We start from the raw sequence: 25,811 nt of genomic DNA, 5'->3' as shown, positions 1-25,811 counted from the left end.
TTAAATTTAGGAAGAATCATAGATGCTAAGGAACTTTACTAATGCTGGTTTTAATACAATGACCAAATTTGTAATTATGCTGATTTGGTCAACTGTCGGACGTTTACATAAAGAAATTTCACATAAAACTTGTGTGTGTCCAAGAACCTTAAGTTTTTGTTTGTAATAAGAGGCACAGAATCTGGGTCAAGATTTGCATTTTAAAATCTCTCCTACATGTCTGCAGTAATCATCACAAAAAATTTTATAACCCCAATAGAAGTATCTGCAAATGATGAATGACTAACAAGTATAAAAAATTAACTCTGGTCTTTGCGATTATGTCACCTGCATTATTGATAAGCCACCCTGTTTTGCTGATGCTTACATAATTACATAATCTATCTCTTAATTCTTTCCAGCACAGTACAATTTTATTCCCTCTACAGTTACTGTAAAAGGACCAAGTGCAATTTTAGAAATAAGGTTGCAGCGAACTTTCAGTTACAGGATTTATTTTGTCCCCTTCTAACACCTTTTATTTGAAGACATCACTGTTCCAAAAGAAAAGACTAACGAACTGCACTATTTGTTGCTTTTGCTAAGCCAAGTGGTTTCTGTGCACTTCCAAGCCTGTTCTTATGCATCTGAACATTCAAAAAGTAAAAGTAAAATTAAAAAGCACTTGAAAATATTGTACAGAAACACATTCTAACCATGGTTTAGGTCTACAGACATTAACAAGAATTTTGCTACTAGTAATGTAAACAGAATTAATTATTTTTGTTTTATTTTAACCATTTCATTACTCACTTAAAGATTCATGACGCCCAGACTAAGAACAACTTAATATATTTTGGTACATAGTCCATGCTTATATAACACACGGTTGGGGTAAATGTGCCAACATACATAAGCACAACATGAAAACTTCCTGAGAACGGGGAGCCACTCTGCCACAGTGTTCCCCTCAAAATTAACTCAGATTTTAAAGAATTCTGGGGGAAAATAAAAAAAAATTTTTAAATCACCTTTTCTGTCAGATGAATCAGCCTTTAGAGCCAGAACATCATATTTTAGTATGAACTTTTAATATGTAAGTATGAATGTATCCTAAATATTAAACTCGTATTTTTAGTCTCACTTTAAAATAACATTAGCAAGATGTCAAAGGGTCAAGAATGACATGTGACAATAAATTTAATCAGCTCAACTTTTCATACCCACTACTAACATGTTTTAATACAATACCTGTTGAAATGAGTCCTCGAATAATGTTTTTCTGCTCACTGTCATCTTTATGTGTTGTGGCATTGCCAGTTGCTGAAATGAAATTTTTTGGAGGTGAAGCGTACAATCACTTAAAAGTTTCCAATACTGAGTTTGGACTGCCATTTGTTGTATATATTGAGAGGTACAGTTGAATTTCATTAATGCATATAAAAGAAATCCAGTAATCACGATATTTAAATTGTAATTTACTCCAAGAACAAATTGCTTCCAATATTGGTATCTACAGTGAGGTATACATGCCTCCAGAACCTGCTTAGAACAGGTTCAACTACTGTACTCTTACAAGGCGTTGGAAAGCATTAAGATCAATAACATACTCTAAGTCAGCAAGGCTTTCTATGCAAGAATTTAATAAAAAAATTAGAAAATTTACGTTATTCTGCACAAAATAAAAAGTGAAAAATTAGGCTAGTCTCTCCGCTATTTTTCAAAGGATAATTCATTGACTCTTGAAAACTGGAACATTTAAACCTTCTTCCTAAACACCAAGTTACTTAAATCTTTTGATTTACACAGAATTTAGAGGACCAAGACTGACACACTGGAATTTGATACTATGTTAGAACAAGCTAATGTGCAACACCATATATTCTTCAATGTTTAGACATGCATGTTCAGTGTCAAATGCCCCGTGTTTTAAAGCCATAGCTTACCTAGCTTTAAAGCTTACATCAGTTTATACAAGACCTGTGTTTACTCCCTCCTAATTTAACACGCCTTTAACCTTAGTTTGATTACCTTTACTTGGAAGGCATTGAAGAGTTCATTTCAAGCATGTACGCAAAAACCAAAAATGCAAACAAATATTCTCAAGAAATGAATCCATACCTGACACCAGAATCTGAAATAATGGACCTTTGCCTTGAAATCACGCACATAAGCTATCTGGGGTCCATTGTCTCTGGAACCAAAGGAGAAAAAAAAAAATTAATTTCCAAAGTGTTTTTGTAATTTAAGTAAAAGCCTGCAAATGTAATAGTTATACAGTTGTATGGTTTAGTTGGCTATCTCATTGGAAGTTTCTTATTCACATTTTTTGATTGGGGGGTGTAATTTTCTTGTTTTTAAACTAAAAAAAAAAAATCTTCCTTTGCAAATTGTGGAGTGCATACCCAGTACTTTTTAAATAGTACGTGATTATTAACTGTAAAAAAGATTCTAACATTAAGAATGGGATGACATTCAGTTAATTTAAGTTGGGAGTTAAATTCTGTTTTTAACTCCATTCTGGTTCCTAAAAATCAAAGAAAGGGTTGACTGAACTTATAAAAAGAAAGAGTAGTAACTGGAAGAAGATCTGGTCATCAACAGTACTGCTGAAGCTCCTCCATTACCCTTAAATATCCTCAAATCTTACATACTACTTGGCAAGAAGGATTCTGAAGTGTTCAAAACACTGCCTTCTTCAGGGGCAGTTATGAGTGGATGAAAAAACCCAGAAGATTAAAGCAGCATTACTACATGTAAAACTGTAGAAATGCAGAAAAAATGTGCAAAGAGAAAAAACCCATTTCAAAATTGATGCGTGCTAAACTTCACTTTTGAAAACTTAGTATAACATTAAAAACACTTACAGAGCAGACTTGCCCGTGCGGGGATCTATATATGTAGTGGTTCTTCTATTGTGATCCACAAAATACGGAATACCATCCACAGTAAAACGCATTTCCCAGCCCTCTGGTAAGGGTTTCTCATTTAATTGACTATGGGTTCAAAGAAAATATATGGTAACTGATCAACTTAATACATTAAGTCAAGTGAACAATACCTGAGACAGTAAACATTTTGGCAGATCTAGAAAAACTACGTATTAAGAAAGGTTCCAGTCAATATTTATTCTGTTTTTCCCCGCCCCACTCTTAAATTTTCACATCAGCGCTCAATCAGATCAAAATGATTGCTTAAAGAAACATGAGCTCATTTGGTTGCACAACCTGGAGTAACGGCAAAGAGAAACCTAAGGAAAAATGTAAGCAAGGTTTATCCGTGTTTCCTCCACTTAAACAACAGAATTTTACCTTCTAACTATTATGTTTTTCCTCAAAAACTGACATAATTTTAATAAGTAGTTTTGGGTACCTCACGTGTAATCACAGTAGCCAAAACCTTAAGAGTTTCAGAATAACAAAAATAAAAGAAAATGCAGATACTGATCTTGTAAAATTTTTTGACAACTTCCAACTCAATTTTGGTATAAACGAAGATAGATCTTAATATATTTGGAAGACATGAGTAGTATCACTCCAAAGTGCTCTCAGAGTGACCTCCCTCCAGAGAACTACATTGTAGGACCATATTTCTAACTGTGAGGCCAGCACATTTGGTCATTGGGTTGTGTTAAGAGTAATTACATGTTCTCCAGACAGTCAGCTGCTGCAGACATGACTGGGATGGAAAAGTTGTCATCTCTGGCTACAGCTATTACCCCTCCACACATACTAGGCTATTCCACTCCCCCTCTTCTTACTCCTTCTCTATAGATGACAGATGAAGTTGATTCACCAAATGGAAAATTTCAGCTCAAACAGGAGGAGTTAGGACTGAACACCCTTCACCATCAATTTCCTGCCTGCATTCCCTATCTCAAAGAATCAGAGCAACTGGAGCCTGAAATAAACAGTACTACATTACTTTTAGTAGTAGTGCCTCAAGTTCTCTTTCTGTGTCTTTTTTTTTTTTTTTAAAAAGAAAACGTCAGGAGGAGTGCTGCAGTTTTTCAAGTTTCTCTTCTTTCTGTCTCTTAGCTATTGACTGTCTAGGAAATAATCAAATTCTTATTCAGAATCCTCTGCACCATCCCATCACTGTATGAAAGAAATCCCTCCCTCCCCCAGTGATACAAATGTTTATACATGCTACCTGAGTTATAGAAAGAGTAGGAGCTGTTCTGGTAATTGTACTATTACTGAGTAATATTTTGACAGTTTCCATTTTGGCTAGTACCTTCTAATATTTTAATGGGCTATCTCTGAAGTTTGTGTAGGACAGTCCATGTTTCAGCTGTGGACAGCATTTCCTAGCTCTCGGTCTCACTACTTTGTTATATTTTCACTCCAGACTTACATGAAGCTGCAACTGATTTCTTACCCTTGACTCCTGGGATCTTCCCACTGAGTGATTCGTGTGTTGTGATTGACAAAATACACTCTGCCATTGCTGTCAGTTCTCTTTTCTGAAAAGATGTGAAAGGAAAAAAATTTCAATACCTGCTTAATATATTGCTGAGACTACCTAAAATCAAATAAGTACATAAAATCAACCACCACACTCTGCCACAGCCTCTAACTGGCTTCGGGTTTCTCTGTACCCCCTTTGACTCAACATCTTTTCAATTTCATTGGCAGTATTCCTTAATAGGCTACGCAGAAACAGAAAACTGCCTCCATACTACTGACTGCTAACAGTCATATGAAACTGCACCATCACTCACCCTCGGTGAAAAGCTGCACTTAATGGTGTTCATCGGTGAGTTCTTTAGATCTCAGTTCTTACCCTGAAAAGTTCATTTATCTCCACCTGCACTGCTTATACCAACAGTCCTGACAGCAAGAGAGATTCTGGGCATCATAACAACAATGTAAACATTTGCATGAAGGAAGTATCTCATCACAGGAGGTTTATCTTCACTAGACATATTGTCCTACTCTTAGCACCTTTTATAAAGGTTTTTCATTATTTTTGCAAGTCAAAAGTTACATGGATTAAAATATTGAAGAAGTAGAAATTTCCATATTAAGGTCCTTTACTATGCTATTTATTTTTCAACTGTAGGAAAAAATTAATTGCAAGAAAGAAAAAATGTAAGCTGCTTTCTCCACAGGGAATGCCAGCTGCTTCAATTATTGTGACATACCTTACAAGCAATATAGACAGTAAACGCAAAATAGGTAACAAATGTATACACAAGTATCAAGAAAGTACAAGGGCTTCATATTCAGATTATGAGCAGGAAATAAAAAATGATCAAAGCAAACATATTTATGTTTTCTCTCACATAGTTTAGTGTATGACCATGACTGAACAGAGTTTGTGATAAATGCCCTGGCTTGGTCTTCTGTACCATTCTGCAGCTCTTTATGCAATTTTTATTTAGTGTTGCAAGAGAAACACAGAATACAGAACACAAATTACAAAAAACCCAAAATCTGACTACCACAGGTAAAAAGCTTCAGTTTACAGGAGAAGTCTGGAAGTAGACACTTGTCTATGAAAGTTACACTGCTAACAGAATTCAACATGATGTGGAAACTCAGTTTTGTTGTTTCCTGGGCAATGGCAGCCTAAAGAACTCTCTTTGAAATGTTATATATGTAATGCAACAAAGCTTAGGTGTGGGGAACAATGATTTTATGGCATGAAATTGCATTAATAGCAGAACTAAAGATCCAAATAGTTACGTTTGAAAAACAGATGAGCCAAAAACCTAGGTCTAACTCTGATAAGTAACTACTCATTTTAAATTTACACAATTCTGAGACCTTTGCCTATGTATCATGAAACTTGAATTCTTCTATCTGTTTGATAGTCACACTAGAAATTAGTTTTACACTTACATTTTTGTACATGCCTCGCAATTATATTAATTGTAAATTGTTAACCCTCTAAAATGCAAAATCAAATTTATTCCAGGGAGAGGGGCAAGTCAAGAATTGGTTGGTTGTCATTATAAAAAAATCATTTTCAGACTAAGAAAATTCTCTGAGAATTGGCTTGGAGAGGGAATTTGGCATTCTGAGTTAGAGGGGATTTGGAGCCTGATTTGGCAGGAGCGGGATGGTGGGGGTAATCCTGCCTAATGAAAGTGGTAAAAAACAGGATGACAGTGTGAAAGAAGCTATTCTGATAGTTGCAGGGAGTAACCAGAATACTTTATAGTTTCTAATCTACTTTGAAACTGCACATCCTTGTCAGGACTCTGTTTTACAGCACACTTGATTAGATTTAACTTTGAAAGATTTTTAATCCAGATTTTCATTTTAAAAAAAACTAGCCTAGAACAGCTGACAAAATAATTTGGCAGAAGTACGCTTTAATGTTTAATTACATTGCATTACAAAACACTTTCAAGTCAGTCTTACCCCATCCATGTGGCAGTGGGCCAAGAGGATCAAACTCTTTGTTCTGTGTGGATGAAAAGTCCTGGTTCTGCAAGTCACACAAACAAATGGTGCATTAATGACTAGTCATTTGCTTTCCAGATGTTCTACCATAGCCATCATGAATTATTGAAGTAAATGCATTTTTGTTGATGTTACATACTTATTTTTCTCCACAGAGAAGGCTTATTTTACAGACCTCGGCATGCTTAATTAACTACAGTGCCAAGAAAATAATTATTCTTTGTTTAGTGTCCCTGCCTATGCAGAAGAGAAATTAGCACCCAAAACAATCAGAAAGCAAACCAGTTCATCCCTGCATTCAGTACAGTTCTTAGCACCATTTATGAGGTCCATTTTTATTCTTTACGCATACAGCAAATTTAGAACCTACACCGTTCTTGATAACTCCAGCTCATGCTACTAGTTTATCTGAAGTCTACTGTGCAGAGGTAAACAATAGATTTAAAATTCTGGAAGGATTATTTTCAATTTCCCTGTTTTCATAACATTCGTTGTGTGTATTTCATTTTATCCAAAGCAGAGATGTATATCTTGTGAGCTTGCTTACCTTCCAGGTCTTTGGCCAAGCCAATACATGACACAATACAAAGAAACCAGCATATTACTAAGCTGTAGTTTGTTTTGAACCAATGGCTTTTATCAATATTGTACATAAAAGTTATCAAAAAACACCACCTATATTCAGCTGATGAATAAAAAAACATTACACTGCATGTGTTGCCTGCAGTCATTGCAAAGACATGAACTAAGGTTACCAGTTATTACTTTCTGCCATGCTACACACACAAAGATAATATATTATCATAAAGAATAAACCATAACAAAGTCTGTTACCTTTATGGGGAGAAGTCACCCACAAGCATGCCCAAAACCCAAATACACATATACTTTCAATATGCAGAAGAGATACTAATGAGTTGAAAATTTGCAAAAGATACCTCTCTTACTTAAACTTTATAGTCATCATTACATTCCTTACCCCATATATAAATCTCTGATTAAATTGCTGCATAGCTCCTTGAAGCTGACTGCGCTGAAGCTGCCACTGCTCATAATTTCGGACAGACTCTAATGTTGGTCTTTGCCACGTTGTTGTTCTAGTGAAGTGGTCAACATAATAAATTCTCCCCATGTTGTCAACTCGTCGCTCCCAGCTTTTAAAAAAATTACAAGCAACAGTTCTCAATAGCAGACAATTTTAAGGGCTCAGAAGCACTTTTAGGCAAACAGGCAGTATGTTGGAAGTGGATATAAAGCATGGGCTCATCAGCAGGCATTTTTTTCTCCTTTCACCCTCCACTAAAACTATGTAAGAACTAAAATTGTTTAAGTAGAATCTCTGTTACTTTGTTGCATATAATACCAAGTCAGACTCATTCCATTTACTGCACTTTCGGGATTTTTGGAATAGTTTAAAAGCCACACAAACCACTGTCAATACCATACTGCCATTATTATATTTATCCGGCCCAACCCATACGACAATAGTCTACTGGTTTCTCCTAAAAAAGACTGCAAAAATCCTGACAGTTCAGTCCGTACAATGCAAGATTGCCTCATGCACTCATTTTGCAGAAAAGGAAGGTGTGGGCATTGGACTTGTTTTGGTTTTTTATTTTGTTTTTGGGTTGGGTTTTTTAATTATTTTCACTTCATATGAAATCAGTGCTATTTACAAAACCTGAGTGAAAACACTACTATTCTGAATAAGATTAAGTAACACACCAGTTAATCCTCTCAAAGAGTTCAAAGTAAATTGAGTATGACACATGAGTTCCCTTTATGAGACGGTCTGCCAGTTTTTATTCTTTAATATCAAGGGTTTTTTACTATTCCACATGATTGTACCTTGCAATTCCGTACAGCATGTGAACCACTTGAGTATGAATGAAGTGCAACAGAATAGTTCTTATGTTTTCCTTACATTTTTAAAAAATAAGAAACAGAACAAATGTGAACACTGCTTCCATGTAGAAACTAACATCATTGGTTGTTCCGATGCTAACAGCTGGAAAAGCCTAATAACCAAAGCTGCTTTATAAAAGCATAGTAAATTAGCAGCTGCGAACCCCTGAGACAAGATCAAAGGAAACAGTAACCTCAGGATAAAGAGGTAACTAAGGGCATTCTTGCTCAAGCAGATAGTTACTTCAATCCCAAAATATTTTTCACAGAGTCACTAAGGTTGGAAAGGACCTTCAAGATCATCAAGTCCAACCGTTAACCTGACGCCACCATGCCCGCTAAACCATGTCCAGAAGTGCCACATCCACACGTTTTTGAATACTTTTCTGTGGTTTTGCCTCTCTTTTACAGTTGGGGGTATCTACTGTCTTTAACTTAAATCTGTTTCTCAATAAAGATGCTCTTGCTTAGTATTTGACAGGAAATTCAGGCTGTGTTATTTTTGACATTCAACTCTTTTCCATACTATGCATTTTTGTAGAACTCCTTGGACACAACCTGGAGCAATTATTTGTACTGGGTTCACATTTCTATTTACAAACATGCTTTCTAGCTTTAGTAAACTGTCAGCCAATTAATTTCTGAAAAATCCAGACATATCCTAGACAATAATATGACTTATCCTGGCTCACCTTGGAGGAAGAGGCTCTGGCCGATCCCACGTTGTTCTTTTTTCAACATGATCTACATAGTATACGCGACCATGCTGGTCTACTCTTTGCTCCCAACTGAAAATAAAAAAGAATTATCTTCCTCTAGATCAAACTACTCCAACCATTCATCTACAGTACAAAGATGAGAAATGTATGTTTTCATAAAATGCTTATTTTTAAATAAAATGCTGGAAACTAACACTTGGTTTACAAGATGCACCAAAATGCTGTACAATATACAGTGGTACCATGTTTATATTAACAGTAATTCTATGTCAACTAGAATACAAAAAACCTTCTACAAGACCACCTTCAGTTTCTGCGAAACTGAAGCTAAAATTCATGCCTACACATACAATTTTAGCAAGCAATGAGGCAAAGTTTTGTATTCAGTATCAAGTGTATCAATAACCTGTTGAACAGAATCATCTGTACAGCATAATCTCCTTTTAGAGTAACATTAATTCCATTTAAATCCTCAAAATATGCAAATTTTGCACAGATCACATGTATGCAGAGTTCATCATAAGGACACTGGTCACATATTTTCTGCATATGCAGTATTTGGGATGCTGACTTACCCCTGCATTTGCAAATGTAACATTGCGGGGAAAAAAGCACACTAATTTGCCAGTTCTGGTGAAATCAAAATGGTAAAGCAACAATCAATGTTTTCAAGACTGATTTTATATTTCACAGTTATCCTGTGAGTGAGGTAATTCAGACCTCTCCTACCTTAATTTGCCAGCAAATTAAGGCAGATATTTCACCAGTTACACTGTTCACATTGGGAAGCTTTTGCTTTCCCTCACTCAAAGAGTCAGGAAACTTTTTTTTTTTTTTAAGGTTTAGAATCTAAATGAGAGCTTTAGGGCAATAGATCAGCCATTCCAGGCAAGTTCTACACATGCCTGAAACACAACAGTGTGCCCACGTGACTCACAGGAGCTGCAGTACAAAGTCCAAAACTTCAGGACGTATCACAGATTATGTACTGCAATAGCAGCTTTTCTTCTGCTTATCTATACCAGTAGTTTACTACCTGACTTCATTCTAATTTGAAGACGGTAAGCTGTCACACTATTTAAAACTTCCATGTTTCACTGACAGAGGAACGTATGACATGCCAAAAACATCTGAAAGATTAATTCTCTTCTTGAAAAAACCATGCTTGAAGGTCTACCAGACAAAACAGTTACGAAAACCTCCAAATTAATATCAAGGGGGGATTTTTGTTATGCAGCAAAAGGCAGATGGTACGAATGTTCTGTTACACCTACTGTAAGTAAAATAAAGTAAAACCAGAAATGTCAGCACAAAAAAAAAAAACCCCAAGCATTATACTCATACCCAGGTGGAAGAGGACCTTGACTGACTGTAGTAAGTGCCTGAGGTGGAGGGTTTACTGGCTGGACTTGTCTTGACACTGGAGGTGTGGTGAGTGCTGCAGTTGCAGGAGCTGTGGTTGCAGCTGTTGCCCCCTCAGGGCTCTGTTCTGAACTTGTATTTGCAGCTGTACCTGCCAGTGATCCTGCACTGGTCCCATCATTTTCTGTGGATGTGGATGAAGGACCATTTACACTTGCTATGTTGTCAGAAATAACAAAGACAGAAAAAAAAGGCTTTAACTGATATTTATCACCGATACATTTTAGAATTTGTAAATCATGCAAGAACTGGTATTTCAAAGTGCAGCACACAGATTTGTAAAAAATCTATCCATTTCAGTGCAAGAGTAATGAATGTTTTAAGTGCTATTTCACTGAATTTAACTAGAATTATGGAAACAAATAACTAGTATTTCAAAACCCAGTATTATCAACTTGAGACAGTTCTTTGAGTCCTTCAGAAGATTTCACCTCAAGCCTCAAACTCAGTGGACGTCTTAGTATTAGCATTCACTTGTGTTTTTTTGGTCCCAGCTCCATTATATATAACAGTATCACACCAATCATTACTTAGGAGACAAGGAAGCAAGACATTTGTAATAATAGGAACAATCACTAAACAACATATACTGAATGCAAGCTAAAAAATAGTCCTTCAGAAGTTATCTGCCAAAGAATTTACCATGAAAAAACACAGCTAAAAATCAGCATCAGAAATGGCTATGTTCATTCAACGATTGTGCATCTGAAATGAACGCCTGGCCCTAGAATACATACCAGCTACTGAAGTGGGTCTGCGGGGAGTGGGTGGAGGAGGTCTAGAAGGCCTGGGAGGTCTGGAAGGCTTGCAGTTTCCATTTGTGAGCAATGGAGAATCACTGCCATTAACAGTCTTGTTTTCATTGGAAGCAGCATCTTCACAGCTTTCAAGACCATTTGAGTTAGTCCTTTTGCAGGAAAAGACAGAAAGGAGAACTGTTCTAGTAGTGTATGGATGACATTAAACTTTATGGAAGACACTGGAATAGTTATGATCGGGTGAGATTCTTACATTCATAATAATTATAAAAACCTATACATCCATATAAACATACTAAGAGTTTAAGTCCTGAGATATATGAAACCCCTACTGATGTAAAGATTGTGAAGTAGATGTATATAACATCTGTCACTGAAATCTCCTCTTTCATTTCCCAACTTGATACGCCTGCCTTTAGGCCCAGGCTCTGGATTTTGCTGCTCAGCTATTTCCACCCATGAATTCCACTCATCTCTGATTAGATGGGAAGCCACCTAAGACCTGAAAACAGCCTGTGTGCATTTGCTCCACAGGGCTAGCATAGGCTCAGAACACACACAATGCTTCAAATTTTCAGAAAACTTGGTTACGCATACACCAATTTTCTCCCTACATTCAGTTCTGGAAAGGGCTGGAGAACTTAGGACTAAACATTAAAGTTTTGACCAACAACTATGAATATAAGCTTCTCAACTTTATAAAAATTAAGAAACTAAATAGCAGTACTCACCCATTCTGTACTGATCAGTTATACCTTGCAGTGTATTATTCTGATATATTTGTAGCTCCTTAAGCAGAGTTACAGGTATCTACCTCTTTACTTCTAAAGCATTTTATTTTCAGAATACGTTGAGCAAAATAAACAGATTGCCAACTAAAATCCTAGTGGATTGACAGGTCAAGTACATAGGCCATCAGTAATAAAACCATAGGTTATAGTTTCAGCACAGCACCTCTAAAATTACATTCCTTTAAATGTATACAAAATAAAAACCAGTATGTAAGCTCAAGTAAATCACAAGTCATACAGGATCAAGTAGAATCATATACATTTGACCTCAATATCGTTGTCAAACACACTTTTGCCCTATACCAGGTGTGGTGTACATAATTCACACCATACCACACCAACCCAAACTAAATGATTATGCAAGCATGTACAAATCATTAGCAATCTGAAGTTTGTAAGAGCTATAGTTTAGGTCTTCCTCAGTTCCAGAAAGCATACTGCTGTTTGAACATTAAAGTCAAAAGTGTAACCTTTTATCTTTTTGTATTTGACCAGTTGGCTTAAGGTATAACAATGCATATCAACACATTATTATACCTATAACAATAACCACTGCTAGACATATGCCAGATCACTGACATGATCCTCAAAATGGACCTTTAATGAACACCAAAACCCTCACGGGTTGGTTCTAAAACCAAATCAGTTATTATTATTATTAAACTATTACACACTCTGACATTCTGAATACCCAAGCACGGAAACTTTCTTCTGAGCACGAAAAGGAAACAGAACATTAAACTTTCATGGAAAGATTTTAGATGACATAGCTAAGAGTTATGATCTATTTACAAAAATAGTGAAATATAACTTAGCTACTCCAGATGCCATCCAAGAGTGTTGTGCACTGTACAGATCCTTAAAATACTTGTAGTACTGGGGACTAATGAAAGCAGCATGGTGCTCATTGAGATTAATCCGCCATCAAGTATGGTCACACTTTTATCCTACCAAGCAGCAGGGTACGTAATCCAATATTGGCCTTAAAACACTGCAACTGCTAGACAGCTTTTGGCATCTTCTTAACAAAGCTAAGTATAATTCTGATACTTCTATACTATAAAGCAAAAAAGTGTAAAAATAACCATTGCCATTTACTCACCAGTGGAATTTTTTTTTTCTTTATATTTTACTTTGGTTAATCACTGGGAGAAGGATAAGGAACACAGAGAGGAAAAACCAAAAGATCAGTCAGGTATAGAAGCAATCTGACACTAGAAGATGGGTCTCATATGGAAAACAATTTAATATGTGAACGTACAATGGCATAGTATTTTCATTTAGGACATGCTCAGATCTTAACAGATACTGTTGCAGGGCATACTCAGAAATTTTTTAATTGTCTTTATAAAGCATACAATTCCTCTTTCAAAATTGCACACACTAACAGGCAGTATGAAAAAAAAAGATTAAAAAAGTCTTACCGTGTATCATTCCTTACTTTGGAGCTATCATTCTGTGTAGGACCTTAAATACCAGAAAGAAAAACACAACAGAAGTGTAAGCAACATTCTGAATCATTTCCAAGAAAAGAAGCAGTCTTTAACACTCACATTTTTTTCAAATGTGGAGGCGATACACATGTTCTGCTTATCTAGTCTCTTACTTAAAAACTGTATACATTTTGCATGTGTCTATATATGCGTGAATGTATATACATTGTTTTTTAAAACACTGCCACTGTAATATTTTCACCCTATGGAAGATCTAACAGGGTATCATTTGACTGTCTGAATATTCCCAAACACACACAGTTCAATAACATTGTCCCCTGTCTTTGCAGCAGTGTCAAGAAGTGTTCTCCATTCTTCAAGTGGAGCTGGCTTTTCATATTCTCTCCCTTATCAGTGACGACAGGGAGATCAGGAAGAGCAACAACTTCTCTAAAATCTTCTCTCTGGTTGGCTACCATGCAACCGCAGGGGCTTTGTTTTCTGGGGCTCTCTAGCCTGGACACTTCCCTTCCTCTGTGCTATTTAGCATAAAGGCATTCAAGCAGGTACAAAATATGGGGCACTCCATATTTTAGCAGCTCAGCCTAGATTTGCAAACATTTTGCAATGGCTTATTCAGCTAGCTTGGAAATATTTGCCTTTTCTGCCAGCATTTGCAATACTTGAATATGCAGCACAGAACCGCCCATTCATGTAGACAGCACAAATATTTTATTTCCATAGAATTAAACAAATGTCATTAACAAAGAAATCAATTATCAGTTCTGATGAGAACTATGTACAGTTCTAAGCCAAAGACACAGATCTAGTCTGTTAGTGGGCTGTGCAAGAAACAGAAATCTTAACTTAAAGAGCTTACTCACTAAACAATGTATTTGCCCATAAGTACCTTTAGCCTGCACAACAAGAATGTGTTAGACTACTTTAAGATTTAACTCTTTTCTCATGTGGTCCAGTCTCCTGATTATCTGGGAACCCTCTGCTGAACTTCTGGCTTGGTATGTCAACATTTGCCTTTACTGTCAAGCCCCAAACTGTATATATAGTACTTGATTCCACTACCTGCAAGCCTCGTTCTACTTGCTAGCATGTTTTTCTCAGTAGGTGAATTTCAGGAAATGCAAGAAAGCACAGATGAAAACCAAGTATTGTATAAAGGGAAAATTTGTTACTTTCACTAGATATTTCTATCAACACACCTGCTCTACAAGCCCCACACAATCCCAGCATTTGGCTTTTATTTACAAAAAAAAAAAATCCCACAGCATCAGATCATGTGATTGATCCTTTTACAAGATGCAAAGAAAGATGGACTAAAAGCTTTCAGAAATAATGGTTACAAAGGTAGTGTATGATACTTAGATGGTATCTCAAAGGAACTTCCTCTAGTCCTCTAAAAAACCCAAAAACCCAGAAGCCTAAAAATTGTCAATTAACTGCCTAGCTAGTTGCTACAGCAGCAAGTCACCCCAATGCTGCCTTCTGGAGAAGTAACTTCCTAACTATTTCTACTTCGCAATGTACAATACCCTCAAAAATGCTGCACTGCCTGTCCTGCACCAGTGGAATTAAAACCCCTTTTTATTTTAGTGTAATTACAGATTTTACAGGTATTCAAGATTTTCAGTTAAAAATACTAGTTATCTGGAACTGAACACACCAACTAAACAGAATAGTGGATCCCTCTCTGCAGTACTCCACAGGGAACAAAATCTATGAAAATGTTTAAATGAGATATTTTAAGAAAAACTAATATAAACCCATGCCTTCTAGTGAGCAAAATATTTATTATGGTGATGATGATATCAAACTAACTTATTTTATATTCTACTCTGTTTATGATGTTATTAAGCATTCAGGGAAGCTAGAGGCTTTCATTAAAGTTTGGCATTGCTAGATGTAAGCTAGCAAAGTCCAGAAAATAAAGATGCTGATCTTATTTTTGTTACAGTAGGGCTGAAAATCTTCACTGTGAACTATGACTCCACCTCAAATAAAAATGCATTTGAGTTCTGGTCTCTATAACAGGAAGTTATAGAAACTGCTGTTACTATGATTATTAAAACATTGTGTTAAAGCTTCCAGGGGAAAAAAAAAAGCTTCGTATACCAGACTATGCAGAGGCCACATTTGAACTGAAAGTTACTTACTTCTCGTACTTGAGGCATCACCATTGGTTAGGAGTTCAGGATCTACCTGCATCCCATCTAGGCAGACAGACAAATCTCCTACCACTTCTGCTGGTTCTCTGTCACCAACAAGATGCAATGTCACCACTACCTGCTCGACTGAAAAAGTACAGAAAAGAATGGGAGTTTATCTTACTACATGACAAAAAGGTAACTGGAAAAGAATGGGAATTTATCTTACTACATGACAAAAAAGTGCATTTTATTCAAGAAGCCAAATATAGACCACATTGATCAAGGCAAAAAACCCAACCGAAACAAAACCAAGTAAAAAGTTATTTCTATGAAAAGGAGGAAACTGGAACATAAGCTTCTTGCTGCCTAAAGAAAGGATTGTCATTAGAGCACAGACTGAGTCTCATGTTTCTGCCCACACTTGTAAAGCAATTAATACACCTGTCCTCAAAAACTTAGTTAAAAAATGTAATTCACCTTAATCTTCATACAGAGCAGATACCAATTCTATCTTCTGACTAAAATATTTCACATTTATCTAATGACATCAACACATACATTTAGAATGTGATGATTCTGCATCATATGACCAGACCAAATGTATTTTCAGGGTAAATAACTGTAAAAAAAACCTTGATAAAATGGTTTGAAACAAAATCCAGTGAATTTTGTTTCAGGGTATCTGGTGTCATACAGAACAATGCAGTTACCCAGATTCAGCAGAACAGCAACACTCTCTCAGGAGAACAGCTTATTACACTACTATCAACATGCAAACACTTCCTTAAAGGACAGAACATAAGTATGACAACACAAACCTATATGCAGTAGCAACATAAATTCTGTAACGGGTGTGTAGAATTCTGTATTTCTCTTTCAAGTTTTATGGGATGCACATACTACCTAAGGGCTAACTAGTTCTAAGATGCATGAAATAATATAGCATATCCCTACAACACTATTTAGAACACAAATAACTTTACACATTTCCCGGTCTACCACCAGGAACATAGATCAGAGTTTTCATTTTCAAGCTATATAAAGGGAAACACTTTTTTCTTTAATTAGGTGTTCACTCTTGCACCTACTAGCAAAGTGAAAAATACCATGTTTTCAATGACACCATAGCAGACTGTGTATAATGAAAAAAAATTACACTAAAAAAGTAGGAGGAAGCTCATAAATGCAATCTGTAGCAACAAAAACAATTCTTAAGAGCCATCTACAGAGTTGCACACAGCACTAACAGACAATTCCTGACAAATTCTGCAGCATTGTAAGGTGCTGTTAATCTTATACTTACGTTTCATACTATTTGATTTCAAAGTCTCATGAATATCCAGAGCGGCACTTCCCAGAAGGACGTCAGATTTTAATGTTTGATGGCTCCAGACTCGGAAGTTTAATTTACTTGCAGGAGTGACAATTCTGAAAAGAAAAAGTTGAGCACTGTGTAACGGCATTTGTTGGCATGGGAAGTGGGTGAACTGAGCAATCTACTTCAACTGTCACTTAAAATTATTTGAAAACAAAGAAATAATGGTTGTAATATCAAACCATTTCTAATTATCACAGTCTAATATGCAGTCATGTTTATAGGTCATGTAAATCAAGACTGTTGCAAGACTGTTCATAGATGAGTACATTTTTAATTATTACTATTTTAAGGGAAATATCTATAGAAAAACTACCAGCTGACAATTAGCATCTGTGTGTAACCAGAATTAGAAAAAAAGACTGGTTCTTGCAGATTCACATTTCCTGAGTATTCAGCATTTGCATACCTTGATGTGATATTTTTCACACACAGAGGGAAGATAGCAAATTTGCTTTCTGAAGAGGTTATCAGAACATTTTAGGACGTCCTATAAAAAGGGAAGTACTTGGAAATACTGAAAAATATTTCAAGATGGCTGTTCCCCTAATAAACTGGCATATACTTACACCGTATTATGACAAAGAAGCAGGAATATACACAAAATTATTTACCATTTTACTAGTATACTTCGGGCTTCACAATGCATTTACTGAGAACAGAAGAACACACTACATCTTCCAGGGCTTAACAATTCAAAAACTTCCCTCACCATTTCCAGGAGCACGCTGTATTGCTTCTACAGTGTGCTAATTTGATTATGACCTTGGAGAATTGGTTCCAGGTTTACTACCAGAAGAGTCCCTTATGGGCCCAACTATAACAACAGCTTCCCTTCTTTCCAAACTGTCAAGTAATTCAAAGAAGAATTCAACCATTTATTTCTACCCTCTTTCACTTCCCTGAGGCTTTAAGTTTTTACTTGTCTTAGTGACACAAAACTCTGAACTTCATTCAAAGCATGGTGCTACAACCTGGAAAGTTGCCTTCCAGAGAGCAGGCACAGTACAAACAGTACTCTATATCTAAGTCTAAATGTAAGTCTCTACATAGTTCAAACAAGAGACAAATTTATCTCTGAAAAATCTTGTGGGTTGGTAAGGTCATAAAACCACATTACTGCAGCCTCTGCTAAACACACAGAGAGTCTGAATTTGTCAATCTGTGGCAGAGAAAGTACATCTCTGCTCCTAGAAAAGCCATCAGCAGTCACTCGCTAAACCTGAAAGCTCTTGATCACGGATTACCTGTGCGGTAAGACCTTCCACTCCCAGATCTATGCCAGCAGTTATGTACAAGGTTTTCTTTTTCTTAAAATATTCCTTGCAGTGGAAAGTAAGGTAAATAGTAGTAACTAAAACTTCGTAATAATCTGAATTTTAAGAAAAGAACAGGCACAAAAATGGTTTTCATCAGGCAGGAACGTTCAAGATGCCTCAAGAAAAATAAACTAGAATTTAAGCACAAGCAAACATGCAAGCACAAGACTGACCTTTATCAGTGTTCCATGTGACACACTGAAAGAAAACTAAGTTACATAGGAGCTGCAGATAATTTTTTTTTTTGCTTTATACTTCCTATCATCTCACAAATACTGGGCAAGAAAACATCAACAGCTGTGTTAATCTTGAATCTAATGTTAGTTTTGTACTCAAGGCAAAAATTAATCAGGAATTTTGTACTTGTGATTGAATTCAGACATGCGCAAGACAGAGCTAACTACCTGTGCTATGGCATGATACACACCAAAGTGGTACAGAAAGAACAGAGACACTTTTCAGCCACAGTATTTCTGACACACTGTAACCTTACATGCGAGAACAAAAACATGCATAGGTCCGTCAGTTTTAATTATCGAGTTACCTTACTTTCCTTACTACTCACAGAATTAAAGCTCCTTTGATATGCCACATATACAAACACAGAATATATTCCTTCATAAACACTGGGTTCTTTCCATAGGACATAATGCAATAGCTTGTAAATATATAGTCCAGATTGCAGCATTTTTGCTTCAAAAATTACACTAATGTCTTCACATCATGTAACATTGAATGCCTCACTTAAAATAAAAACACAACCCTTATGTCCACTGTCAATTGCATTAATTTAAGTCAAAGAAATTGGAAAACAAAACCATCAAACCTACACTGTAAGATGCTGTTTCCACTTCGGACTATTTGTATTGTTGCATTTTTCTGTCTTCTTTGACTGTCCATCTACTGAGACTTCCACATATGGGCTAGGCCCAAACCATTTATTTTTTTCTTTTAGTTTTGCTGAAATAACTGTTAAGAAAGAGAAAATAATAATTTACTCAATAAGATTTCAATTGCAAATAGTATTTTTCAGTTGTGTGCTTCAGTATTCGAGTATCACGTCATCAATGCTTGACAATAACGCTCAAGAAAAAAAATATACTAGATGGACAAAAATGCTCTTGCATTCCAGATCATTTTATACAATGCTATAGCTCACACAGATGCCTAAAACATGCAACAGTGCTTCTATAACATCAGACACTATAATTAATAATAATTAGTATAGGATCCACAAAAGTAGTCCGGTGCTGAAAGGAGAAAATATCCTCTACAACCTCCTGTTTATCACCAGCCAAGAGAATTCCTGGAGTTTATTACACTTGCTTGTTAAAAAGATCAAAACATGATCTGTCTCTCTCATTAAGGAATTGCGGAACACTGCCACGACTTCTGATAAAAAGAACATCATTAAGAACTTTGTCTTAAGTTTCCTGTGTCAAAGCAAACATACAGAAAAGCTAAAGGCAAATTCTGAGTTCCAATAACTACCTACTGTTCTAGAAACAACAAAACCTGTACAGGAATTGCAGCTCTAGAGCTTTAATTCGGGAAGTGGGGCTTCTTTTTTGTTTGGTTTTGGGCTTGGGGTTTTTTTTGTAATGTGTTTTGTTTTTCCAAACACTGTGGCTATGTTGCCTCCATTTAGCCAAAGAAGCACGCATGTGCCCGAGTCTACCGCGACATTTGACTCAGATTAGGAGTGTTCTTGGACTCCTTGACAACGCTAAACTCACAAAACAATACTTAAGACAAAGATACTATCATTTCCAATTGGCCAGTGAACTATCCTCTTTTGTAACAAATAACAACTTGGTCTCCTGAGGTTTTGTCACCCACCTCAGCTGCACTACATCCTTAAAAAAAGATGACTAATTCAAACCCATATGGCTAATCTACCTAGGTTCCCTTTATAGTCTATGCTCCTTTAGAGATTTAGAGAAGTAGCTTAGGATAAACTGGTCTGAGCTGCTCCCAAGGGAAACACTTTCTCTCTATATCACAGGCATCTTACAGAAATTAACTTCAGGTAGCTACCCTACAGCATCTCGTGCCTCAACATCACTAGCTACTTCAAAGGCACCACCTACTGTGAGGCATCACAAATCGGCAGTCTTGTACCTACTTTCAAGGTTCGTTCTTACCCAGACAACCTGAAAGTTCATTAAAACTGATGAAGAGAGCAGAATGGGGAGGTGAGGGTAGGGCAGGTGGTGAGGGGTGCTGTTTACAGAAATGTCTACAAAAAGTTAACGCCTGCTTGCACAGGAAATAGTTTGCTTGCAAACTGTGGCTGAACTACAGAAAACAAGAACAGTTCAAACATCAATTCTAAACACTGAAGCATTTCTTCAACTTCACTTGCTTTATGTGAGTTACAGGCCTTTAATGGAGCAAGCCTTTGACAGCAATCACCACTTCAAGCCTTAGCTCTGCTCTCCAGAGCTATGTGGAGGATGTACCTCCTTCCAAACATCTTCAATTTTTCTCTCCAACATCAACCTGCAGGGGCAAGATTTCTCTTAAAGTCTCATGGTGTACTGAGAAAAAACAAGCTTGTGACCTCAGTGTGACAGCTAGAGCCAGTATACTCAGTTCCAGGCTCCTTCCTAGTCTAAAGCTTTCCCATCTATTTTTGACAATTCTTTCATCCCCACAATATCAACTCTGTGAAACTTCTGCATTATACCCACAGATGTTCCCCACTGAAGGTGCAAAATTTACCCTTGATGCTTCTAAACATAAACCTGCATACACCCACAGACCTCCCATTCCCAGGCTTCAGCTTTTATGCTTCAGTAAAATTTGTCAGAGAGCAAAAGTGAGGAAAACTTGGTAATTAAGTTTCAACAGCTGCTCTGTTGGTGGGCTATTACAAAAAGCAAAGCATGTCATGTAAATCCATTCCTACGCAATCTACAGGTGCTCAATTACAATAATATTCTCACCAACACTTTTATTAAAGCTCCTTTACAATGGTCACCATAAAATCATATAACAAGGAAGAAACAATTAAGTCAAATTTAATGAACAGCAGTTCAGATTCACTTAGCTTGAGATGTAAAAAGGTTGTTACGATAAAGTGTTCGATTTGGTATTATGTCGAGGGTTAGTAACTGACAGCAGTGTCATATTACATTATTACACTTCAAAGAGGACTGTTCTGTACAATTTACTCAATAGCATTCAAAAAGAACCTTTTTTTTTTTAAACACAAAAAAGTATCATTTCGAAATGCATTTTAGATAAAATCCTGAATAAAATAGCTATATTTCTGCCAAGTAATGATGGCATAACACCATCGATTTTATTGTGCAACTCCTCTTGGGTTTTATACAAGTCAAAACTTCCTAACATGCAACATACTAGTAACTTCCCTTGAATTGTTGGAAAAACACAGTTACATTTCTAACCAGAAAAGATACATCTTTTCAAAAGGCTTACCAGTGATTTGAAGCTGTGATTTCATGGAAAACCCACTGGATGGTCCTGATCTGGACCCACTGCCAGCCATAATATGGGCTGGATCTTGAATCTGGATGAAGAGACAATATAAACATTTGAATCCTCAGAAAGTCAAAAATTAAATCATCTGGTTTATGATATTTAGATACATTATACTGCAAACAAAACCACCATGCTTGTTTTCTCTCTCATTCCTTTCCATTTCCCCAAAGTAGAGAAAATGGTTTACAAAGGGCTTAGTCTCTACTATTACAGGATATGTAAATATTCATGCCCTGAGCAAAAGAGGTCTTTTGATTTTGCCCCTTCAATTTGCCAATTAACTGAGAGTGAATGATGTTCTAATGGCAAAGTTTGCTGTACCTCTTATGCCTGAAAATATCTACCTATTTTGATGTCGTAAGTCCTGGGTAAGAAGTTTACCTTCCCCTGTCAAGTATTACTTGTTTGGGTTTTTTTTTAAAAAAAAAAAAAAAAGCAAAACCCACCCAAATCCACAAGCATAGGAAAAAGGCTGAAAATGAATTATTAAATTTAAAAGTGAATTTCAAATTTAGAGAAACCTGCTTCTGTATGTCTTTTGTTTTCACTTGGTCAGATCAAGTCTACAGACAGGGGCTGTAATTCCACAAAGCACTAAAAGAAGAAATACCTCACTTCTGAGAGAGGGTAAGAAAACCTTCTTCTACAGCCCAGCCTTCTCTCTTACCACACCCCAATCCTTACACCTCTGCTACCCTGATCCTCCCACCACCAAAGCAAGCAGGTATTCCTACTATTCTTTGAACTTAACTCAGTATTTGGGGGGGGGGGGCGCGCGGGGAGAAAGTGGACAATATGCATCATATAGCTTTGATATTAACAGACAGAAATGAAATAGCGTACTATTACACTAAAAATAGACATCACTTTGGAAATACCCAGATATCCTTGTCTCCTACTCATTTCTAAAACACATCCCTTACTGATACATATCTAGTTTAGTTGGTAAGTCCTCTACAGCAGATTACCCACTGGAAAATTAATGGGTTATTGAAGAATCTAAACTACCTGCTGCACACAACTTCCAGACTACTTATGCATCCCTCTCATGCTGTGTTCCCTCCTTCGTGCCATATCCTCACTGTCTTCTGCGGCCACAACCTACTGCAAGACTACTCATCCACCTATACGTCTGACCTCTCTCTCCTTTGGGGTTGGCTAATCAGCACATGCAAATCTCCCAGCCCCCTGCTGCACATCAGTCAGTCACATTTTGGGATGTGACTTTCATTTGGGATGTGATTTTCAGCCACTGAATCTGAATCCCAAAGCAGATTAAATATGTGCCAGCTCTCAGGTCATTTTCTGCATGCATTACTTCCAGTAAGGAAAGTAACATGTTAGCTTAAGCTGCTGATATCTTTATCTTGAGCACAAAAGGCTACATGGATGAACTTACCAACTGATAACAGCACAAGCAGTCTAAACAAGTGCATGGCTTAGCATGCCATGCAAGACAGAACTGGTAAAAGGAGACTGAATCTGAATATCGCAACTTTCTTTTTAAAGGCTGCAATCTGAAGCAAAGTCTGTATACTGTGACAATTACCGTGAAATTGATAATTCCACAGGCATTTCAAAATGATAAATATCAGAAGTTCTTGCATCCTACAGCTTGCTGATGCTAGTATTAACTACTGGAGAATAAGACACCACCAAAAAAAAGTACTAACGACTTGCTTAAATAGTATATGTGTTACTAGTGGAGTTCAGTACTGTTATTACTAGATTCCAGATGTGAATCACACAAATCTAAAGCCTGCTAGAGTGAAAAATCCTTCAATATAAATATTTCAAAAGTAGTCTAAATTCAAAAGATTTAGAGAACAATTCTTAATTCTGATCTGTGATTAGTTCTTCCAAACTCACTAGGTACCCTTTATGATTTAAGAAAGCAGTTGAATAGCGTCTAGACCAATACAGACATACTGGATAGCCTAAAGGAGTTTGCATTTACAGAACAGCTGCTGTTCTCCACCTGTAGAAATAACACTGCACATAATACAAACGCAATTACTGAAGGTGAGCATTTTTAACTGAAGTCATACAGTAAGCACATACAGCATACAACATTCATTCAGAAGCACATGTTAAAGCTAACTTGCATTTGTAAGACTGCACAACACATGCATTAAAACGATTTTATGAATATTATATCATCTTCACTGAGAATATGCAGAAAAAATTCTAGCTTAATCACATCTGAAATGACTGTCCTGCAAACATTTGTTGAGTTAGCACATGTATTTGTGCAAGTGTGTATGTAGTGAGACATTGTTTTTATTAACAACTAGCTTAAGTAAAATTTCAGGAATCTATTGCCTCCCAATACTTCTAAATAAAAAAATACATTACACATTGTTTAATAAAGTTATGCTGCCATAAAGTTTCTAATTACTTTTGAGCAATAAAACTGAAGAGTCTTATTTTATTGCATGCTTGCTAAAATGCAGAGGCTCTTCACTTAAAGCAAGCTCCATTACTTAGAAGTTCCAGAGGAAGAAGCAGCCAGTAACAATTTACCTGTGCCCTGCACTTAACAGCCCTGTTTCTCTTTTCATGTCTTCAAACACCTTGACCTCAATGCCTCTTCTGCTCCCCTAACTGTCAGTTGAAGACAACTCAGCCAGTAGAATAGCTGGTTCCAAGCCAGGCATCCAGCAAGGAACAATCCCTGAACTCACACCGCGGCTCTTCTCTCAGCTAGGCACTAATTTACGAATCTTCCCTACCATGCACGCATATACTCTATCCAGATTTTTCTTAATTCATAGAAACGTAATCAACTTTGATACCTCCATCTCCATCAACTTTTAGCTGGAATGGATCAGCAATTAAGAAAGTTTGGAGTGCAACACACAGGAAAAGGGGAAAGAAGAGAGCACAACAGGATTGGCAGGTGGAATTGTGTACACCTCATTTTCTTAGGAAACAAGGCTGAAATACATACATCCACATTAATTGGTCAAATAAGACTCCATGATGATTAATGAACTACACTTCAAAGAAGTACAGAGATTGCAAAAGACAATAACCCCTCAAGTCACATCCAGCTGATTTCTACATTTAAACTTAATTTTTAGCATTTAAACTCTTCTTTGTTTATATAACAAATACACATACAAACAAAATCTGTTTGGTAATAAACTACTGTATTAACAGCTATTTTTAATGGTAACACTGCATATGATTTCAACTCAAAACCAGCCTAGGGCTACTTATAAACTTAATCACAAAATAAGACAACATATATTCTTCAACCATTATTAAATATATCCATTTAGTTTTATTACAATAGAAACAATATTTAGGATTCTGTGAAAAACAAATGTCTTTAAGACAAGCAGTTCTGTCAGCAACTGGATGCGAACAGGCCATCATGTGTGAAAACCAACATGGATTTTAACTGAACTAGACCTTTGGACCCCTTACCAGTGGAAAGGAGTACTATGATTGCTTTCAAACTATGTTATAAATAATAATTTTATGAGCAAAAATATAATTTGAGAAATCATTACAAACTAGGCATGTCCATTTTATAAATTCATTATAATGCAACAAGTACTTCCACAAGTTGAAACTGTCACTCCAAACAACTGAGAATGCATACTCAAGTTTTTTTCTGCAGTAGAAAATTACACACATCTTCATAAATACTTAGGGATTCGGTTTGGGTGGGGGTTTTTTTTCTGGTTTTGCTTTTAAATTATAGTAAGCTCATACTGCCATTTACTCCCTCAGATGCTGCTACCCACTTCCAAGAAACCTGCCAGAATTTGAAATTTCGGAACATTACTTGAAAGGCTTGAAAACTGTGACAGAGAGAGTGGGACAGTGTAGCAGACAGAGCATGATCACATAAGTATAATTTTCTTAGAAATGAACAAGACAAATTATTTGGCATATAGAAAGATATAATACAGAATAATAGAGAATTAGTATCTTCTTATTAAAAATAAATCATTCAAATGCTTGCCTGCTTTCTTCGGTGGCTGCATACCTACTCCCAGTTAGGTTGGTTTGTT

The 25,811-nt window shown here is 36.4% G+C and overlaps 1 protein-coding gene across 2 annotated transcripts in view; it reads right to left on the bottom strand.

Annotated features, from left to right (window-relative positions):
• The window catches only part of ITCH (itchy E3 ubiquitin protein ligase), a 32,400-nt gene extending 10,588 nt beyond the window's left edge, over positions 1-21,812 (bottom strand). The window contains exons 1-14 of one of the 2 annotated variants that reach the window (XM_010289391.1): positions 21,724-21,812; positions 19,110-19,248; positions 16,889-17,013; positions 15,592-15,729; positions 13,412-13,454; positions 11,176-11,345; positions 10,361-10,595; positions 8,990-9,085; positions 7,372-7,546; positions 6,351-6,417; positions 4,360-4,444; positions 2,847-2,975; positions 2,101-2,173; positions 1,231-1,302 (exon numbers count right to left, since the gene is read on the bottom strand). In XM_010289391.1, coding sequence (XP_010287693.1) covers positions 1,231-1,302; positions 2,101-2,173; positions 2,847-2,975; positions 4,360-4,444; positions 6,351-6,417; positions 7,372-7,546; positions 8,990-9,085; positions 10,361-10,595; positions 11,176-11,345; positions 13,412-13,454; positions 15,592-15,729; positions 16,889-17,013; positions 19,110-19,248; positions 21,724-21,793 — 1,617 coding nt within the window. In that variant the 5' untranslated portion in view covers positions 21,794-21,812. The remainder of the gene's footprint in view (positions 1-1,230; positions 1,303-2,100; positions 2,174-2,846; positions 2,976-4,359; positions 4,445-6,350; positions 6,418-7,371; positions 7,547-8,989; positions 9,086-10,360; positions 10,596-11,175; positions 11,346-13,411; positions 13,455-15,591; positions 15,730-16,888; positions 17,014-19,109; positions 19,249-21,723) is intronic. The other variant, XM_010289392.1, reaches the window with a different exon arrangement.
• Positions 21,813-25,811: the final 3,999 nt, after the last annotated feature.

Source organism: Phaethon lepturus, unplaced genomic scaffold (genome assembly GCF_000687285.1).
Source record: "Phaethon lepturus isolate BGI_N335 unplaced genomic scaffold, ASM68728v1 scaffold1606, whole genome shotgun sequence".
In the NCBI taxonomy this organism is placed as follows: Eukaryota; Metazoa; Chordata; class Aves; order Phaethontiformes; family Phaethontidae; genus Phaethon; species Phaethon lepturus.
Note: the sequence above shows the minus strand (reverse complement) of the source record. Positions and strands in the feature narration are given on the sequence as shown.